The sequence below is a fragment of the Zygosaccharomyces rouxii genome, assembly GCF_000026365.1.
Source record: "Zygosaccharomyces rouxii strain CBS732 chromosome B complete sequence".
Lineage (NCBI taxonomy): Eukaryota > Fungi > Ascomycota > Saccharomycetes > Saccharomycetales > Saccharomycetaceae > Zygosaccharomyces > Zygosaccharomyces rouxii.
The window spans coordinates 151,866-172,574 of NC_012991.1; the positions used below are offsets into that span (position 1 = coordinate 151,866).

At 39.1% G+C, this 20,709-nt stretch overlaps 11 protein-coding genes across 11 annotated transcripts; 5 read left to right on the top strand and 6 right to left on the bottom strand.

Annotated features, from left to right (window-relative positions):
- Positions 1–22: 22 nt before the first annotated feature.
- On the bottom strand, positions 23–1,126 carry ZYRO0B01892g (FAD-dependent oxidoreductase; the record flags this gene model as incomplete). Its single annotated transcript, XM_002494991.1, has 1 exon — positions 23–1,126. The coding sequence occupies one exon, from the start codon at positions 1,124–1,126 to the stop codon at positions 23–25; it is 1,104 nt and encodes a 367-aa protein (XP_002495036.1).
- Positions 1,127–2,696: 1,570 nt separating this feature from the next.
- MAE1 (malate dehydrogenase (oxaloacetate-decarboxylating)) lies at positions 2,697–4,619 on the top strand (the record flags this gene model as incomplete). Its single annotated transcript, XM_002494992.1, has 1 exon — positions 2,697–4,619. The coding sequence occupies one exon, from the start codon at positions 2,697–2,699 to the stop codon at positions 4,617–4,619; it is 1,923 nt and encodes a 640-aa protein (XP_002495037.1).
- Positions 4,620–4,810: 191 nt separating this feature from the next.
- ZYRO0B01936g (uncharacterized protein) lies at positions 4,811–7,285 on the bottom strand (the record flags this gene model as incomplete). Its single annotated transcript, XM_002494993.1, has 1 exon — positions 4,811–7,285. One exon carries the CDS (start codon positions 7,283–7,285, stop codon positions 4,811–4,813), a length of 2,475 nt encoding a protein of 824 aa, XP_002495038.1.
- An 814-nt stretch (positions 7,286–8,099) lies between these two features.
- On the bottom strand, positions 8,100–9,110 carry NEM1 (Nem1-Spo7 phosphatase catalytic subunit NEM1; the record flags this gene model as incomplete). The annotated part of the gene is made up of 1 exon (XM_002494994.1): positions 8,100–9,110. One exon carries the CDS (start codon positions 9,108–9,110, stop codon positions 8,100–8,102), a length of 1,011 nt encoding a protein of 336 aa, XP_002495039.1.
- A 19-nt stretch (positions 9,111–9,129) lies between these two features.
- On the top strand, positions 9,130–9,696 carry NAT4 (N-terminal L-serine N(alpha)-acetyltransferase NatD; the record flags this gene model as incomplete). Its single annotated transcript, XM_002494995.1, has 1 exon — positions 9,130–9,696. The coding sequence occupies one exon, from the start codon at positions 9,130–9,132 to the stop codon at positions 9,694–9,696; it is 567 nt and encodes a 188-aa protein (XP_002495040.1).
- Positions 9,697–10,202: 506 nt separating this feature from the next.
- On the top strand, positions 10,203–11,087 carry MOT3 (Mot3p; the record flags this gene model as incomplete). Its single annotated transcript, XM_002494996.1, has 1 exon — positions 10,203–11,087. The coding sequence occupies one exon, from the start codon at positions 10,203–10,205 to the stop codon at positions 11,085–11,087; it is 885 nt and encodes a 294-aa protein (XP_002495041.1).
- A 648-nt stretch (positions 11,088–11,735) lies between these two features.
- Positions 11,736–12,236, bottom strand: TVP18 (Tvp18p; the record flags this gene model as incomplete). The annotated part of the gene is made up of 1 exon (XM_002494997.1): positions 11,736–12,236. One exon carries the CDS (start codon positions 12,234–12,236, stop codon positions 11,736–11,738), a length of 501 nt encoding a protein of 166 aa, XP_002495042.1.
- A 578-nt stretch (positions 12,237–12,814) lies between these two features.
- Positions 12,815–14,152, top strand: ZYRO0B02046g (RING finger and CHY zinc finger domain-containing protein; the record flags this gene model as incomplete). The annotated part of the gene is made up of 1 exon (XM_002494998.1): positions 12,815–14,152. The coding sequence occupies one exon, from the start codon at positions 12,815–12,817 to the stop codon at positions 14,150–14,152; it is 1,338 nt and encodes a 445-aa protein (XP_002495043.1).
- A 2-nt stretch (positions 14,153–14,154) lies between these two features.
- On the top strand, positions 14,155–17,321 carry ZYRO0B02068g (NHP6B family protein; the record flags this gene model as incomplete). The annotated part of the gene is made up of 2 exons (XM_002494999.1): positions 14,155–14,157; positions 15,891–17,321. The coding sequence occupies 2 exons, from the start codon at positions 14,155–14,157 to the stop codon at positions 17,319–17,321; spliced, it is 1,434 nt and encodes a 477-aa protein (XP_002495044.1).
- A 402-nt stretch (positions 17,322–17,723) lies between these two features.
- Positions 17,724–18,308, bottom strand: IRC21 (Irc21p; the record flags this gene model as incomplete). The annotated part of the gene is made up of 1 exon (XM_002495000.1): positions 17,724–18,308. The coding sequence occupies one exon, from the start codon at positions 18,306–18,308 to the stop codon at positions 17,724–17,726; it is 585 nt and encodes a 194-aa protein (XP_002495045.1).
- Positions 18,309–18,574: 266 nt separating this feature from the next.
- Positions 18,575–20,608, bottom strand: ZYRO0B02112g (uncharacterized protein; the record flags this gene model as incomplete). Its single annotated transcript, XM_002495001.1, has 1 exon — positions 18,575–20,608. One exon carries the CDS (start codon positions 20,606–20,608, stop codon positions 18,575–18,577), a length of 2,034 nt encoding a protein of 677 aa, XP_002495046.1.
- Between the last annotated feature and the right edge of the window lie 101 nt (positions 20,609–20,709).

The window sequence follows — 20,709 nt, forward strand, 5'->3', positions numbered from 1 at the left end:
GGAAACAAGTACGAGCTATTTTCTATAGCTTAAATGGACATTTAGGTCTCTGTAAGAATGCCCTCTCAGCATATCCACAGACTTCCATAGCAATACCGTAAGACGATTGATATCCTGAACCGCCAATCCCGTAGTTATGTACCACTTTCAAAGTACTGACATGCTTTGCCAACGGATACTCTGAGAAATCAATGCGGACACCACCTTTTCTACCAGGTCTAAAAGCTACGTAAGAATTGTAAACTGTTGCCGTTGATAACTCCGGGATATGCCTTTTCATTACACGTAAAATACTCGATGAAAGCTCGGGATCAATGTCTTTAGAATAATCGCCCTTAGCTGCCAATCCGCCAACAATACATCCGCCTTCAGGACGTGGGAAAACGTTCAAAAACTGATTTGGCAAAGCATTATCCTCCTTTGGCAAATCCTCAATGATCACCTGGTAAGGCAAGTCCTCGTAGATCTGTAAGATATGGCCCTTTACTGGGTAAACTCTATCTTGTTCGTTTGGATCCACTTCACGTAACAATTTCCCAGCATTTACACCTGTACAATTAACCACTAAGCTGGGAACATACCCCATTACATCGACAACTTGATCAATTGTATCCAACCTTTTGACTCTACGCACGGCCCCGCCAGCCTTTACGATTTGTGAAATCAAATAGTTGTTGTATCTAGTGGGGTTGATAGAAACAGTAGTAAATTCAAATCCCCTTACCTGAGAAGGATCGAGTTTTCTTGACTTCACTTCTTCATTCGACAGTTCTTTCAAACCTTTTACGAATCCATCTTTAATGTACCATGGCACTGCTGAATTCCTTGACATGAAAGTTTTCAGGCAATACTTTTTAACACCGCAGCTCTGTTCCCTATCTGCTAACTGTAAGAGAACGTCATAAGTAAGTTTATCACGTTGGATTTGCAACTTATCGCCGTCACGAACAAAACTGCACCAGTTCGCACCAGCCCATGGTGATGTATAATCTGGTGCATGGTAATCACCTGGATATTCGGATGCCAGAACAGTTAATTCCTCAATAGTATCCTTAAATTGAGCTAAAAGACATAGTGCGCTGGTTAGACCTGACACACCACCTCCAAGAACAACGACTTTAGACATGGTTGATAAGTGAGTTTTTTCAAGCAGACGAGCAACCTATTGCCGGACCAATCTGATTCCTCCTCTTTTATTATATATATGTCGAACTGAACAATGTACAGCCGTTCATTAAGACCACCGATTGAGTAACTATCTTATCACATGACAATAACATTTACATCGCTTATCGCCATTGATCAATTGGGTAGGTCGAGAATATTGAGGTTAGATACGGATTGGATTTGTAGACGACTTTGACACAGTAATTAGTGAATCCAAATACCAACGATGAAAGTGATGCAAGAGTGTGCGTGAAAAGCTTACGAGTGGATAGTTCAAAATTCGTTGGACGTTAATCGACTCGAAAATCAGACTCACAACAAAAGGGCACCTACCATATCATACTGAACTGTACCAAACTTCCAGCTCTGCCCTCGTCAGTGCAGATACCCAGTGTTTTGCCATTGTTGTTTTCATTATCAGTTACCGTGCTCCAATTTCACTTCACGATGGAGTTGGCTCGGAAAATTAAGATTCCATAGCTAAACGTAAACATTGGCAACATCTAGCACAATAAAACAATGCTCTGAACTGAGAGAAAGAAAGAACAAGAGGAAAATTCCCAAATCAGTCAACTTCTGATCTTGCATTAGTACTGTATACGCCATCCCTCACGATGTACTTTACAAGAGATTGTGGGATGAATATCTTTCAGACAATCGTCCTCAATAACCAACTTTACATTAACCAACAAGAGCTAATATGAGAAATGCCTCTTTGTTTTAGAAATTCCTTTGAAAGTTCCAACTGATCGTTAATTATGGACTCACTAAACTCCGAAGACACCGGAAATTGCTCTAAATAGTGTCTAAACGCTCTACAGAGAAGAATATCAGTTCATACTCAAGTTCTCTCAATACCATATATCGGATACATGTAGCAAGGTATCCGGCTGCTGCGTAAAATTTCTTATTATCTCCCACACCGATATCTGCCCACAATGGAAACTGATCGACGTTAGCCGCCTTGAATCTTACCTTGCCTGGGTGTCCTAAAACACGACGTTCCCTCATCTGGTATTGGATACAATACATCGCCAGATTAGGGCATTCTAAGCGCCGTTATTCGTTGGTGACACCTCTATTATCCGTCCTCCGTCATTTACACTGTAATAGCAGCCGTGGACTAGTGTTTACACTGATAAAATGCATCGGACAACTTCGCTACCGTATGTCGTATTGTTCCGATACCGGAGCTACTCGGAAATATTCGGGCGGGGTTCCCCGCTACCGGAAAATTTCGCTCTTCCTCTTTAGGTGTAAGAAAAAAATTTTGTATCACTCCAAACGACACGGGTAGTTGCTTCCGCGACGGCACCTTGACTTGACTCCAGTCTACAATCTAATACTCATAATCATATATACGAATATTGAACAAATCACCTAGTACTCATTGAGGTTATATGTGTATATACATATATATATATATACACAAGAGTAAACGATAAACGTCGTAGGTCATCAATCATCCGACGAGGACTCGAATGTTCTAATAACAACCTCCGCAACATACCTCATTAAAAGTCCGAAAAATGATTCGCTTATCTTCTAGATCTGTTGCTCGTTATTCATCTCTCACAAAGCCTCTGAAGGCTACTACGACGAGAGATACCGTTTTCAACCAAAATGCTCATGGCCAGGTGCAGAAAACCCCCGTGGGTCCTCGTGCCAAGAAAATGTTGGCGGAGGGTAAACCAAGAATGACCAGATTATCTGTCGATGGTCCCATTGAATGTCCCCTAGATTCTTTCCAATTGTTAAACTCACCACTTTTCAACAAAGGTTCTGCCTTTACGCAGGAAGAACGTACCGCTTTTGGCTTAGACGCCCTGCTTCCTCCACAAGTGAATAGTTTAGACGAACAAGTGGAGCGTGCATACCAACAATTGTGCTATTTGAAAACACCATTGGCCAAAAATGACTTTATGACCTCTTTGAGAGTACAAAATAAAGTCCTTTTCTTTGCATTGGTTAGTAGACACATTAGAGAATTGGTCCCCATCATTTATACGCCAACTGAAGGTGATGCGATTGCCGCTTACTCTCATAGATTCCGTAAACCAGAAGGTATCTTTTTAGACATTACAGAGCCAGATTCGGTGGAAAGAAGAATTTCAACTTACGGTGAGGACAAGGATGTGGACTATATCGTTGTTACCGATTCTGAAGGTATTTTGGGTATCGGTGATCAAGGTATTGGTGGTATCCGTATTGCCATTTCTAAATTAGCACTGATGACTCTATGTGCAGGTATTCATCCTGGTAGAGTTATGCCTGTGTGTCTAGATGTTGGTACCAACAACAAGAAACTGGCACGTGATGAATTGTACATGGGTAACAGATTTTCCCGTGTTAGAGGTAAGCAGTACGATGAATTTGTAGATAAATTCATTCAAGCTGTTAAAAAGAGATTCCCAAGTGCAGTTCTCCATTTCGAGGATTTTGGTGTTTCAAATGCCCGTCGTGTATTGGATACTTATAGAGATGAATTGCCCTGCTTTAATGATGATATTCAAGGTACAGGTGCAGTTGTTATGGCTTCATTGTTAGCGGCTTTGAAACACACAAAGAGGGAACTAAAGGATACCGTGGTTCTTGTTCACGGTGCAGGTTCTGCAGGTTTAGGTATCGCAGATCAGATCGTCAACCACATGGTTACAAGAGGTTTGACTCTAGAAGACGCCAGATCCAAGATTTATTTAATGGATCGTCGTGGTCTAATTACAAACTACTTGAAGGATTTCACTACCCCTGAACAACAAGCATACGCAAAGGATGGTCAAGCTTGGTCCGATGTCAATACTACTTCTCTTTTGGAAGTCGTTAGTCGTGTGAAACCTACTTGTTTAGTCGGTTGTAGTACCCAAGCAGGTGCATTCAACAAAACGATCGTTCAAGAAATGTACAAACATAACAGAAGACCTATCATTTTCCCATTATCAAACCCAACCAGATTACACGAAGCAGTTCCAGAAGATTTACTACGCTGGACCGATTACAATGCTCTTGTGGCTACCGGTTCTCCTTTCCCACCTGTGGATGGATTCCGTATTTCTGAAAACAACAACTGTTTCTCCTTCCCTGGTATTGGGTTGGGTGCTGTTCTTTCCCGTTCTACGGTGATTACCAACACTATGATTAGTGCTGCTGTGGATGAGTTGGCCGATCTATCACCATTGGAAGATGGTAATTCTAAACCAGGTTTATTACCACCTATGGAAGTTATTCGTGACACTTCCAACAAAGTGGCTACAGCTGTCATTTTACAAGCTTTGAAAGAAGGTCACGCAAGAGTGGAGGAAGAAGATGTGCCTGATTCCCCTGGTACTAAAGTCCAGGTGCCTCGTGATTTTGATGGTTGTTTGGAATGGGTCAAAGACCAGATGTGGAAGCCTATCTATAGGCCAATGGTCAAGGTGGAACATGACCCAAAGTTTCATTCCCATCAATACTAAGATAGCCTCCCCCAACAATCGAACGTTTCAATATTATCGTTGAGAAATTAGATAGACGTGGATGATTAATTTTGTCAAGATCAACTAAATATATTCGTTGTACATTGTACATTACTATTAAATTTTACATTAATTGAATTTTTTATTTTACATTATTGATGGGTGTGGGAAAGAATGTTGTTCGATTCCATTTAGGTGCTGGTCTTCCACCACTTTAAAGGTAAAAAGGTTTTCAAAGTATTACCTGCATTGTTATTTGGTTGTTCCACCAAAGTAACTTCATCACTGGGGCTCAAAGTTTTGGCCAAACTCATTGTACTACGTAGCATGACTGCCATTTCACGCATCTTATCAAATGACTCTTGCAATTCTTTATTCTTCTTACCAAACCGTTGAGATAATTCAAAGTTTTGTAGTCTTAATCGATCCAGTTGGATTTGTAGCTCTTGTGGTCTTCTTTCGTATTGAGATTTAGCCTTTTCCATTGAATCAATGGTCTTTCTTGCATACTTTAACTCTCTTTGTAAATCTTTGATTTTATCATCACTACACTTTTTCTCTTGCTTTAAAGAAAGGGCGATACTCTCAAGCCACTCGTACTTCTCATCAAATAACGAGTAACCTTCCTTATAGCCGCTAAGTTCGACATTTTCCGTTTGAAGCTTAGACTTTTCAAACTCCAATTTGCTACATTTTTGTAACAATGTACTATGCTCATTTCGAAGAATACTGAATTCCTGAAAACATGATTGACCTTCCATTTTCCATCTTTCGGAGTCTTGAACCAATTGTTCGTCACGCTCGATACGATGCTCTGATTGTTCAACCTTTTGTACGCTTTTTATAGAACATGTTTTAGCAGATTCGAGCTCATCGTCTAAAGAAACAGATCGAGAATTTATTTCTCGGTAAAGGCTCTCCAATTGACACACTTTGACATCTGTATCGTGTTTCTCTTGTGATAAGGCTTCATACCATTGTCCCACACGCCTCAAACTAATGTCAAATGAAATGACTTTATCTTGTGCCATCGTAAAATCATTTTCCAACTGTTTAACCCTCTTGGTTTCTGCTTCGAGTCTTTGAGATAAATTCTTATTCGTCAAAGTTAATTCGTCTTGATTAGCCGCCAACTCATTATTTTTCGAATCAAGCTTTTCATAGTCTTTTTGAAGATTGCCAAACTCCTCCAATTTATTCAACGCCTGTCCCAGTTTCTCTGCCAATTCTTCATTCTTGGAACCCAAACTTACATTTTGATCAAAGAAGCGATTGTAAGCTTTCTTCTTCATCAATTTCATTTTCTTCGTCATTTCAATATTCTCACTAGTCAAGTAATCGACAGTCCTTTTCACTCCATGCAATTTAGAGGTCAGATCAGCCCTAGTAGAGACCAGCTCCACATTAACCAATTCTGTATTTCTCAATTTAATAGCAGTTTGTTCTGCTTTTTCTACTAATTGTCCACATGAAGAACCCAATTCACCATTCTTCGTTCTATAATCTTCAACAATTTTAGAGAGCTCCTGAACACGCTCCTCTGTTTCTTCCAGTTTGATCGAGGTCGTCTCAGCATTCTTTTTGTAAGTATACAGCTTTGCATTCAGCACCTCCTTTTCCCTTCTGAGTTCAATTACCTGCTCGGTAGTTTCATTCAACTTAATATCTGTTTTCCTCAATTCAATGTCAGATTTTTCCTTGGAAGATACCAATTCATCTGCACGTTTAGAAGTAGTTATTTCTATTTGGGCATACTTTTTCTTTAAATCATCATTTAAAAATGTTAACTGTTTAACCCTTGATTTTAATTCTTTATCCTCCTCTAATAATCCATCAACATCCTCCCATTTGGGGGCTAGTTGCAATTCTTTGAGTAAATGTTGTTTAGCTGTAATTAATTCTTCAACTTTAGCCTTCAACGAATCATTCTCAATAAATACTTCATCAACTACCTCCCATCTAACCTTTTCTTGGCTTAATTTTTTGTTGAGACCTGCCACTTCACATTTCAACTTGTCATTGACATACTCCAATTCATCAAGCTCTTCAATACTTTGTTTTCTACCGACGTATTTGTAGCATTGTTCCCTCTGTTTAAACGATGCAACAACACCACGGGCCAATCTTTGCAAAGTCCCCAAAAGATCCTCCTTAATCTCACAAGGAGGAATCCCATGTAGAGTAAAGATCCTTTGAAGGAGAGTTATAACGTCTTGATTTGAAGTTTTGACCTGTGTTTCCTCATCACTTTCATCCAAGTAAGCAAAATCCTCAGTCTCGAGTAATTCAGAATCATGAACGAAAACAGGTCCTGGTTTTAAAATTGTCTTAAGTGGCTTGGAATCTTTTGATTGATTTTCAGTGTTTTTAGTTTTACTGGCAAGTCTATCCACTTCTTCATCGACATCAAAAGTAATCGTTCGACTTTCACCAAATTGAATCTTATTACTTTTGGATTTTGGTTCGGAGTACAAAAAACTGAAGTTGTCGATAGCTTCATCAATTATAGGGTTTGAATTTTTGACTCCGTAAGCTGGTGTAACCACTAGCTTCTTCACAGCTTCTTGAGCGGCGATTCCTTCAGCGTTAGTCGAAAATTCTGTAGTCTCTAACGAGACAGAAGTAACGATAGGTTGCTTAGCAACGTTGAGAGTAGCAATATTCATATTGTTTATTATATAAATTTAAAATGAGCGGTAATCAAAGCAAAGGTTTCGATAGTTATCTCATAGAATCAAATAAATTGCAATGAAGAAATGAAATAGATAATTGAAATATGGCACCTTTATTTCTTCAAAATAATGGAAATATGTACTAAAAAAAATCGAGCATTTTGGGACAGTAGTATTTGAGAGAAACTCGGGCATTTTGTACCTCTGGTTCTCGTTAACCTTTATTTTTACCTCGGCGGCGACACACTGACGCGATGACACAAGAATAAGAGTCGGGATAAATTAAAATAAATATATAGAATCCAAGGCGCTGTGTCATATGAAATTCAATGAGTTATTTCTCTCGAATTTCCTCTTTCGTTAACAAAAAATTGTTACTTCGAGCTGTTGCCTACAGCATCTCCTTTCCCATGCATAGTCTTTCTGCATATTCCTTGTCAGCTTTTTAGATTCTATGCAGACATTTTTGTAGGAACGCAAGTCCATTCTGTTTCTAGAAACAACAGCGCTAGCGCCACACACACACCACGCACGTGACAGATAGTCGAAAGATGCCAAGCCTTTTAATTGACTAAGGCATTGGCATTCTTCACTGCTAAGCCAAAGCAACTGGGATTTTGTAACCTTGTCAAATCAGTAGTAATAACATCACCACGGCTTCAATGGAAAACCGGCTTGTAGTCCAGCCGTAGGTAGAGCGGCGGATCAACATGCGCATGGGCCACCTGATACGTGAGCTTGTCGCTCATAATACTCGTTTATCAACTTTTATACTATGCTATATTTTCGTTAAAAAAATTTCATTTCGTTAACCCAATGCCTTTTCACCGTTTTTCAATCCCAATATTGATCTCACATCTGTAACGTATCTCAATGCCTCTAACAACGGCAATAGATTTAAAAGATCAGTATCAGATGGATCACTAATCCAACCTTCTACTTGAATTGCATTGTCCTCGTTTCTTGCATAAGATGTCGGACTATTATCAATTAATACAACTTCATCGAGAACTTCTGTAACAACGCTTAAATCTTTAATGTACCCAACTCCTTCCCGAACCACACAATTATGTCTATAGAGTCTTTTGCAAAATTTTCCCGTGAAGGAACTTTCTAACCAATCAATAACGGGATCTGCATATTCTTTCATCGACGCAGTAAAGATTATTAAATCATACCATTTACTGACTTTGGAAAGGAACAAATCACAGTGTGGTCTCTTGTGCACATAATAAAGCGTAGATATCGAACTTGGAGGAAATCTTACTTCAACCATATGCCCCTGTGCAGAATTACTATGAGAGACACTTCTGGTTGCACTATGAATCAAAGTTTCATCTAAATCGACTACTAATCGTTTCTTTCTTTCTGCGAACAGTATCGATTGTGGTACCAATTTCTTAGGGAAAAGAAACCTCCCCATCTTTTTAGTACCAAATGCCTTACCTCTTAATCCACCTTTAACAGTATCCCTTTGTAGGAACATTTCATCTTCTGCCAAATCATCGTCAACCTCTTTCTTTCTTATAATTTCACCCTTTCTACTGGTTGATTCCACTTTTTGCTTGGATTTGAGTCCATATTCTATAAGAATCAGAGGTGATGTAATTACAAACCAAATCAAATGGAATGGTTTTAGAAAAATTGACTCACCTTCGTCGTTTTCATTTTGAAATTGATTAACTTCATCATTATCTTCTTGTTCTTCTTCACTTTCCACTAGAACACCGTGAGAAGAAGAAGAAGAAGAAGAAGAGGAGGAAGAAATCGGATTAGAAGGAGTGGATGAAAGATTAGATAGATAGGAAATGGCATTCATAGATTTAATCTCTAGTGAAATGCCCAATTGGCCTGGATTTAAACGTGAAATATGTATTTCAAACTCAAACGATAAAATTTTGGAAAAACAATTACAACTAATAGAAATTAATCTCGGATCATACTACAACAAATATAACAAGACTATCTATAAAAACAATAAAAGATGGCAATCAAACAAATGGCAAGAAATGTGTTCAGAGAATCTTTTCCACGTGTCTTACTGGAACGTAGAATCTAATGAATTAGTATGCTTTTGTTCTATAATGCCCTGCGAAGAATCAATCGTTGAAGGTGAAATGTCAAATATAATCTACCTCTATGAAATTCACGTTGCACCAGAATGGAGAAATCAGAAATTTGGTAAATCCATTTTAAATGCTTTAAAGGAGAAACTCTGCCCCAAAGCACATCTCTCAGGAATCGAACTCACGGTTTTCAGTTCAAACGAAAGGGCGATAAATTTTTACCGGAATAACGGATTCACTTTGTCCTACGACTCTCCTAGCGACAAGCGTCGCCGTACAAGAACGGGCATTAGAATCATTCGCCCGACTTACTACATTATGTGTTACGTACTTCGATAACATGCCGGCACTGAGATCCCTATAATAGATGTCTAAGCTAAGTAATAAAACTGCGACGTAATACACAGCGATCAATAGCAGCGATCATAAAAGAAGGCTGTAGGGGAAGAAAAGAATAACGCGCTTAAACGAAGGGAAAAGCAAAATTGCTGAAAATGTTTACAATACCTTCGGGCTTATTATAATCAGGGTAGAAAGCCGTATACAAAGAAAAGAGAGATCTTTTTCGAATAATAAGTCGCTCCTGGCGGCATGATCCAAAAGGGTTTTGCTATGAGCATAGTTTTGCTTTGGATCAACTGTATTTGTTAAAGGTTGAAAAAAGTTTCCGTGATTTCCATAATTCTTCCTATATTTCTCACTGAGATTATATTCCGGTTTTAAATCCTATTTTTCTTCCCTTCTATTTCCTTTCGGTCCTATGGGATCTTCCACACGCATGGTCAGTATTCACTACTTATTGTACAAGCGATAATCAAGTGCAATTAAGTATCGGGGATATCAACATGGATATTTATGAGAGTGAGAGACTACCATTACCTCAGCCACTGTACTATAGAAATCCAGCAGCGGGAGCGGCTGATGCTGCTACAAGAGCAATGCCTGGTGAATTGCCTACTATGAATTGGAAGATACCATCCATAACGAGACAAAATCATCAACATAATCATGCTCCGATTATAACTCGATTTCCGATAACTCCTTCTGGTCATCAAACGCCAAGTGCCTTTACCGCACGCAGCGTTGTTCCTCCGCATGCTACTCCAATGGTTCAGATCAATTCGGCTTTTGCCCTTCCAGGTGATAGTGCAGGCGGCCGTAATGATCGCAGTAATGGTACTGCTGCTACTTCCAATATTCCAAGCATGATGCCGACGGTTGCTGGTACAACTGCGGGTCATCAGGGACCATCATTGCCATTGCCTCATGTTGCCGCTACAATGGGTCAAGCTGGTGCTGGTGTTATGGCGGCAAGTGTCGGTGCAATGAGAATTGCAGCTGTAAATGCAACACAGCAACAGCAAGCGCAACAGCAACAGCAACAGAAGATGCAGTTGCCAAGATTAAACGGACTATCACATCTTTGCCCTATGTGTGATAAATCTTTCAAGAGAAAGTCATGGTTACGAAGGCATTTGCTATCGCATTCTCCAGAGAGGCATTTCGGTTGTCCATGGTGTCTTTCCAAACACAAGAGAAAAGACAACCTTTTACAACATATGAAATTAAAACATACAGAGTATGTATTGGAAAAATTGCGAAATCAAAATGTAGGAATTGATGGTGAGGTTAGGAATGACAACATTAGGACCCTACTATGTGAGGGAAGATTGAACAAAGAAGACGTTAAGAAAGTTTTAAATGGGTTGATAGATAGTTATAACGGGTAGATTATCGCACATACGGAGTTTATTTAATTCGTGTACATGGTACACTGAGAGTTGCACACGAATAAATTTAGTGAGAGCGTAAATAGAGTTGTTTGCATATGCAGAGCAATTTAACGTTAAGGTATCTGGAGCTTCATCGGATTTGTGTGTATATTGTAACGCCGTCCTTATCGCTTTTTTTTAAACTCGCATCTTCTGATAAGGCTTCGGAGTTCTCGAGCACACCAAGCTTTTGCTCTAGTCTATCGAATATCCGCATGCTATCTTAACAGAAAGGAAACAGGTCGATCTATTGAGCTCACCTCCAGGATTTTCCCAAGTGGAGCTGGTATCTACCAGATCATGTCAACACGTCTTCGATTTTGATAGGAACATCGTCACTCTTCCTTGTAAGACAAGGAGAAAAGACGACGGAATTACGTAGATATAAAAATAGCATCACATTGACGCTAATAAAAATCTTTCTCGAGATTGCACTATATATCTGTGGTATTCTATTATTATCTTTATCTCTGTTGTTGGCTCTAAACGCATACACATTAGATAGGAGGAATACGGTACCGGCACATCCTCCATACCCACGTCGTACACTCATGGCACATTTCATGACTTCTTGAAACCTTAACTACGTGGTCAGTTGAAAGAGTTTCATAGCATCTCACGAACATTTTGCTCATTAGCTTCAACACCTTCACCAACAGGTTCCTTAATATGAGATGAATTCTGGAAGTTTTGGTGTTTGAAATATGCAACACCGTAGAAGGCAGCCGAAATGGTTAGACCGACAGCTACCACAATTAGACTTGTTATCTTTAACGCTAGTGAAGCCCATTGTAATACAGCATTAAAAATGTAAAAGATAGTTCTCCAACCATTAGTTTCAAATCTCGATACAAATTCGATAAAATTGTCCGACAGTGGGCAGATACGCAATAAGAATGGCACCTCCAGAAACAGTATAATAGCACCTTGTACAATTGAAATCACACCAAATGCTATCACTGCATTAACATGGAAAAGATTGGCAATACCAAATGCGATGCAGAAAATGATATTCAAATAAGCCACATATTTACCATAAAGTGAGAAATTGTAGCTTTTCAAACCTTGTACAAGACTTCCAAGGATCTTAATCTGTGCTAAATCCATTCTGTCTGTTGTGTACCACTTATCCTTTGCGTGTTATTGTTGTAGTGTTTTCATGTTGAAGCATCGAATTGATGTACTTTAAACCCGCGCCGCGCCTCCAAGGATTTTGCAAAAAACAATGGCTATTTGAAGCTAAGGGGGACTAAGAAGCCTGGAAATGAGCATTTGAGCTTGCATTCTCATTTAAATTAGTGTTTACGTCAAGAACTGTGAATTACATATGCCAATCTTTTGACTAGCTTAAATTATCATATTTCTGCGAGTTTTCTTTCCTTTTTTTCTTTTTTTTTTTTGTTGAAGCTTAAGCATACGGTCTAAACGAGATGAGTTCAAGATGCAGAGTGTTAGTATAACTATTAAAACTCAAGAAGGCCTGCTTACATGTAAGCCTTCTACCACACTCACTACTGCCATTCCCACCTCATCTCATTTAATTTCTTCACATTCTCATCTGATCTCATCTCAATATTGGAAAATCCGTAAACAGCGCGCTCTCAACTATTTATACAAACCACTTAACAGTCCGGAAACTTAAGATTATTCAAAGGTAGATAGCATCATAGCATCATAGCATCATAATGCAATTGGAATCTCTAACTGTAATGTCTCCAGAGGAGATGGGAGACCAAGGGAGCTTGAGGTCTCGTATTAAACAAATTTCACAACTCTCCTTAGATTCAAGAGCCAAGGCTATCTTGATGCAAAGATTAATGATGGGCAGGTTTAATAAAGTTGAACAGAAGTTAATACCGAAAGGTGAGAATACTTTAGCCGAAGCGATTGCTAGCGTAAAGGAGGAGGACTGGTTGCCTACATATCATTCCGAAAGTGCATTAGGGTGTCCTCATTACCAAAGAGCTTGTAAATTACAATGCTATCAATGTAATGAATGGGTTGGCTGTAGGTTTTGCCATGATGAACAACAACACGAACCTGCTCATACTTTTATAAGGAATAAGACTCGTTGGATAATGTGTATGAGATGTCAAAACGTTCAGCCGCCCTCTCGAGAGTGTAACAGGTGTGAAGAAGAATTTGCCCTCTACTACTGTGAGAATTGTAGACTATACGATAATGATGAAGCCAAGGACATTTATCACTGTGATAAGTGCGAACTCTGTAGATTAGGATTAGGTTTGGGAATTGATTTTTTCCATTGTGATGGATGTCATGCATGTCTTTCCATTGAACTACAGGGCAATCATAAATGTATTGAAGGTGCAACTATGTCAAATTGTCCCATTTGTGGTGATTACATGTTTACTTCGACAAGGCCTGTAGTATACATGTCGCCGTGTGGACATGCCATTCATCAACACTGTTTTGAAGAACATACGAGGCATTCTTACAAATGTCCGCATTGTCAAGTCACGGTTTTGAATATGGATGCTCAATTTAGAGTTTTAGATGTGGAAATCGAAGAACAACCATTACCTGAACCCTATTGTCATTGGATGTGCATTGTTTCGTGCAATGATTGTAAAGGTAGAAGTAAATGTTCTTACCACATATTAGGACTGAAATGTGGCCACTGTTTAAGTTATAATACTGCACAGTTAAAATTGATAAAACCGGAATTGAGCTCGGATGTTGGTGCTGATGTCGCAGCCTTCGAACAATTCGATCACACTATGAACCATACATTACGTGAAGATTTACTGCGTGATCATTTACAAACTGAGGATGTTTCTCCCTTGATTAATATGGACAGTACAATGTTGACTAATATCGATCAGTATATGGATGCATATTTCAAAGAAGAAGGTCTCGAAAAAGGCAAAGAAAGTAGGAATGTTAATGATTTTATTAATACAAGTGCACTATTCGATGAGGAACCGGGTAAAGTTTCGCTGGCAGAACGTGTTAGATCATCGATAGATAAATGGCGTAATGGGTCTCAAGATTCCTTGGATTAGGTATGGTAAGCTAAAGGACTCGTATTGTAATTGGTTCTTTCATATATATATATATATTTATATACATATGCAACTATTAGTGTTTTGTAAAATGGGTAAAAGTAAATGTAAAATCATATAGGGTATCAGATAAAATAGCCGCCAGAAATAGGGCGGGGATAACACGACTACGGCGGCAAGCGAGAAGACGAGAAAAGTATAAAAGGAGGACGTAAATAACGAGAGAAAAATTGAAGCTCCCTACTCCTTTGCCGCCAAAAGATACAACAAGAACAAGAAGTAACGTACTTCAATTAGGATCAAGAACCATTGAAGAGTATGTCAAACCAGAATTTCTATGATTTTACCGCTGAGAGGAATTACCACGAGATCAGAATCGAATAGAAGTTTTTCCAAACCTCAAGACCTCTCTCTCTCCTTATTAGGCTTTCCGTTCACAGTTGTTGGACCCGCATGAATTTCAGGTACGGTACAATTAGAAGCTTTTGAATTCACTATCAGTTTGTTGTCATTCCAAAGGAGTCAGGTCAGCTATTCCGTGTATTTGGTGAATAAATTAGTTTCATACTATCCTAAGGTACGTATATGGTGCGTATTTCCGTTTTAGTCCCACCATCTAGAAAGGGAAACTCCAGTAGGCGAGAAACAAGGCAACGTCCGATTGGCTAGAGAGCGGAAAGAAACCTCTAGAGGGAAATCTCCTGATTACAGCGTAGCCAATGGCAACGTTAGCTTTGGTAGGAGGAAGAAAGTGGGCAGGCGAATCTTAGACAATCCAGCCAGGCAAGGGTGATCCTCATTTTGATTGGTGCATTTGTTGTTTTACTACGAAATTGCTCTCAGAATGCCCAACTGGCAACTTTTTTTGTTTTTTTTGTTTACTTCCCATTGAGAACTGCCACCAACCAAACCTTCCTACCAGTGTCAAGGTTATCATTTGTCATCTATATTTGTGCCCCTGGTCCTAAACCTCCGCTATTCCTATTCTGTTACTAGGGAACCAACAAGAGTAACAATAAGGCTTACTTTCTGTACTAACACGTCAAAGTAACGAATTTACCGCAGCAAGTGCACAGATAGTACTGCATCAAATTAACCGAAGGAGACATACGCAAGTTAAACGACTTAGTAGGAAACTTTCAACCGGTAAAAAAAATACTGTAGGCCGGTCTCTACTAAGATTAACAGCTGTCGCTACGGTAATTAAAGGCTATTGATCTTCATCAACATCATCATCGCCATAATCGGTCAACAAGAACCGTTTGGTTACTACTAGAGTCTCTGGCATTGTCTACCTTATAGCCACCGTCAGAGTAATTTCCGAAGCAAAAGGTTGTCGCCTTTGTAACATCGTCAATACCATTTTCTTACGCAAGCTCCGTCTCTAGGCAGACAGTACACCGGAGGGGGCCGCTTTTTTTTTAGAATATTGGAAATTTTTTCTGTTTTTTTTCCTCAGGTGGGTCAAAGCTCATAGCCTCGCATACAGACATACGCCTCAGACAACTCGGTTTGACACACAAACCTACACAGAAAAACCTACACAGAAAACACATTCACGCTTTCTAAGGGCTTTTTTGTTGTTAGCTAGCCACACTATCGTTGACAATACCTTATTGCTGCACCAAACCTAACGGAACTAGTTCAAAGTTTTTTTTCCGCGAGGTTTTAGCTCAATTGTTTATTCTACGAGATTTCTATCCCTTCCTGTCCTTTCAAGATTTTGTCCACTATTCAGGTCCCAACCATTAACACAGGCGATTCCCCTAAGCAGGAGGACACGGGCGCAAGTGCTAACAGTCTTTTAGGGATTCCTCAAGATCCTTCCTTGCAGTATCCTCCATTGGATAATCCCGAAATTCAATATAGGGAATTCCATCCGCAACAAAATTTTAACCACTTCCAAAATCAAGGGTTTCCCATTCAATTCCAACCTAAACAACAACAACAACAACAACAACAACAACAGCAGCAACAGCTACAACAACAGCAGCTGCAACAACAACAACAACAGCTACAACAACAACAACAACAGCTGCAACAACAGTTTCATTCTCAGTATCAACCACAACAGACATTTCAACAGTTGTTTCAGCAAAGTCAGCAGCTGCCTCGTCAACACAATAGTGAACAACAGCGTCCACACCAACACCACCAACAACAACAGGAACAGCAGCAACGGTTTGCTCAATTTTCTCAAGCTGGCTTGATTTCACAAACACAACAACCACAAACACAACAACCACAACCACAACAGCAACAACAGCAACAACAGCAACAACAGCAACAACAACATCATCAACATCAAACACAGCAACAACAGCAGCTAAGTTCACAGGATTTAGGCTATATACAACAAGGTAATCAAGGACTTCAAGCACTAAACCAACAACAGCTTTCAGAACTGATGTACAATTCATTCCTATCTCACTTAGCCCAGAAACAAGTTTCTAGCGCATTGACTAGTGCTTTGGGCAATGCTTCTCATATCAATCCTGCTACTGCTGCAGCTGCAGCTGCAGGTTCCTCTTTTCTCACCCAACCAGTTCAAAGGTATTTCCATAACAATGTGAGTAATTCACCTGTAATGATGGAAGCTACGCATCCATCGTCTATACAATCTTCGCCTCAATTGCACTTACAAAATACCCAATCGATGGCTAAGAAATTGTCATCAACTCAAAGTAGGATTGAAAAACGTAAACAACTCAAAAAACAGGGGCCCAAGAGACCATCTTCGGCCTACTTTTTGTTCTCTATGTCAATAAGAAATGAGTTGTTACAACAATATCCTGAAGCTAAAGTTCCTGAGTTATCTAAATTGGCATCTGCAAGATGGAAAGAATTGAATGAGGATCAGAAAAAACCATTTTACGAAGAATTTAGAACGAACTGGGATAAATATAGAGTGGAAAGAGATCAATATGAAAAAACTTTGCCACCAAAGAGACCTTCAGGTCCATTTATTCAATTCACACAAGAAATTCGCCCTATCGTAGTAAAGGAAAATCCGGAGAAGAATTTGATTGAAATCACTAAAATAATTGGTGAGAGATGGCGTAGTTTGGATGTGGGCAAGAAGAACGAATACACCGAAACTTATAAGAAGAGATTAAAGGAATGGGAAAGTTGCTATCCTGAAGAAGCTGAAGAGGCAAAGAAGAAATAGAGAGTTTTTCTTTTCTTTCCATGAGTCTAACTTAAACTGATAGCTATACCAAGTTTTGTTTTATTACTATTTTTTTTTTTCTTTCCATTTGTGTGTTATCAAGGAGAAATTTGTATTATTCTCAACAACTATTATTAATGAAGAGATGGTTAAATACTTACTCTTCTAGTATATCTCCTTTGGGTCTGAATTTGATCGACTTTACTTCAGCTATTTAATAAAATTGTGTGATTATTGTCATTTATTTTACTTTATTTTACTTTATTTCCTTTATTTCCTTTTCCAACATAATATAAAATCTTTAGATTCTTTATTTTTATTTTTATTGTAAGAAATATTATTTAATCATTTAATTATAATTATTATCATTATTATTATTATTATTATGAATGTAAAAAGCGACTATTCTACATATACACCAACGAAACAAGTTTCTAGTAATTTATCGTAACTAACCCATCTGTGATACTCGTTAAACATCTTAGTAGCATCTTTACCAGCACAATACCTCAGGAGAATGTCAACACCACCCGGATGGAAATCAAAATAATTGGTTAAACAATAGACTTTACCCTGTATTACGCACCAACAATCATCCTTAGTGTTGTGCCTCCGTAACAATTCTTTATCAACTCTTAATGGTGGTCTAATCAAATATAAGGGGACCTTCCTACTTATTTGAACCAACGTTTGTGGATAATTTGTAGATTTCAAATGATCTAGATCTAATGTTAACAATCGATCAACATTCGTAACTAATCCAAACTTTTTGCCCTTTGTTGTAGTTAATTCATGCCAGTCTAACGAGCTATGACCTGGTTTGAGTGCGACCTTATTGCGATATCCACCTGCTCTTAATGTACTACAACCAGCTTGAGATTTACTTGGATTTAACCAATTATTACTATTTGGAACTGAGAGCGTATTGTTTTTCAATGATCTTTCCTCTCTAAAACTTGAGGGCCTCTTAAAACGAGAATCATCCATTAAATAAATTTAACAAACAATGATGAGCCCTCTTGAAGACAGTCTACAGTGGTAAAAAGTTCTAAGTTCCCCATCGTTTTTGTAGCGAATGCGATGCCTTTAAATTCTCGGCCTTTGTCAGCGCCTCTGGGGTACCAACAAACTTCGACGATGACGTTTTTCTTTTTTTTTTTCTTTTGACAATATCAACAAAATTTATACGGTAGAATATTAATTGCACAGTCATATATATACGTAGGAAAAGATCAATTTCAACTCAACAGTAACTACACCTTAGATTGGCAACAACTCGATGTGTTGGAAGCAGCATTTTGTGAATCATCGTAGTAAACGGATTTGTTGAAATTGTTATCAGCCAAGGGAACATCCAATGCAGGGTTTCTGTCAAAGAATGATGCTGGAGTCACCAAGAACTGTAAGAAATCAGATGGCATAACTGGGAATTGTTCAGTAACAGGAGGGTGAGTCAATGCCAAAGTGGCCCACACAACGGTATCTGTGTTTCTAACGTCTTCACTACCATCAGCCCATACGGACAAACCAGTGTCCCTTGTAGATTGGTTAGTGAATTCACCAGCAGCATACAGTTGGTGGTCATGGTATTTAGTAGCCCAGAATTGCTTCGTAGCGTAGTGAGCTCTCTTAACATTGAAAGAGTTAGGAGAGGCCAAGATCATTTGTTTAGCTGGCATTTCAAATTTATAACCAACAGGCTTCATAGTCACTGGGTTAATAGAGTTTTCGTTGATAACCTTGTAAGTACGGTTGGTAAATGGTGATTGATCCACTGAACCAGATTTATCAACAAAAGTTCTCTTCTGTCTGAAACCGACGTTGTATTGGTTGTGAGGTAAGTTCTCATCCATGGGTAGGTAATCGTCGTATACCACAGTGTTTTTATCACCATCCAATCTTGTGTCAAATCTGAAATTGAGCAAATGTTGGTGGAAAGCTGCGGTCACACCTGGACCGACAATGGTCCCGAAATCAGTAACACAGTTAGGGTCGTTTGGCATAGTGGACAAAATACCAGTAGCCCTGACTTGAACTGTGATAGCACCAGCTTGGTCGAATACCAAGTTCACGATGTACTCGTAGTTGGCAACGGTAGCAATGGTTTGAACGACAAACTCTCTTCTTCTGGTGACCACACTGCGGTCGTTTCTGTAGTTCTTGTGCAAATACAAGATACCGTAATCTTGTTCGTGCATACAAACCGTAGATGGAATCAAAACTGGGTTACCACGAGCATCTGATCTTCTAGTATCCAAGTATTTGATAACACCTAGACAGTGACAACCAAGTGCCAAAGAGTTTGCAGAGTTACCGAACCCACAATCACCCAAATCGAATGCTTGCTTTCTGTGGAAAGGTGGTCTACCATCACCGTAAGGAACAGTCATTTCGTTTAGGGCAATACGGTAGAACAAAGATCTGCCCTTGAAATGAACATCATAAAGGGCAAAACCTTCTCTAACGTTGGTGGCAACACGGAACTCCCAACCTTGCCAAGAAACCTTAGTACCCTCGACTTTGAAAGAAGGACCTTCAGGTTGAACCACTTGCAATGGTTTCAAACTATCTCTTGGCTTCCAATTTTCAATCAACTCTGGGTGATATTCCACTATAGGATCCACCTTACGGGCTGGTAAAGTTTCCTTGATGAATTTCTCATCCGCACCAGATGGTAAGTAGTCCATTCTGACAAACTTCTTAGTCAAATACTCAAAGACCGGGGAGAACTTTAATGGAATGGAATAGTGGTTAGAATCAGAATGGTCAACACCCATGTACATGTAACATTGAATCAATGGAACCTTGTCGTTAGGAGAATCAGTACCGTACATCCATGGCTCACAGATGACCTTGTAATTCAGCTTACCCAACTGTGGGTGATTGAAGGAGATTTTGTCCAATTGCAACTTAGCAATCTCTGCCTTAACAATTGGATGTTCCATAGCAGCTACTTCAATATCTCCCATCCCATCTGGCTGTAAAGGCCCAATAGCACCACCTGGAACTGGTTTCGATGATTCGACATGTTTTTCAGATGCATTCACAATAGCCTTGTAAAGAGGCATCTGACTGTTAACATAGTAGTAAGCATAAGTACGTCTTGGTATGTAGGGCAGTTTACCACCATATCTTTCTACTTCCAAATACTTGATAGCTTCACTCTTAATTGGCTCTAGTCTATCAACTTGAGAAAAAAACAGAGAAGCATCGCCATGCATCTGCTTCAAAAGCTTAGATGTAACGACAATCTCTTCATCTGTAACTGGGTCAAAGGGGTGGAGCATTTTCTTTCCTTTCAAAAGAATATTATTAGTTGAAATATGTTTTCCTACTGTTTTTTTTTTTTGAAAGAAGAGATCTTCAAATACAGATCCAAGAACAGTTC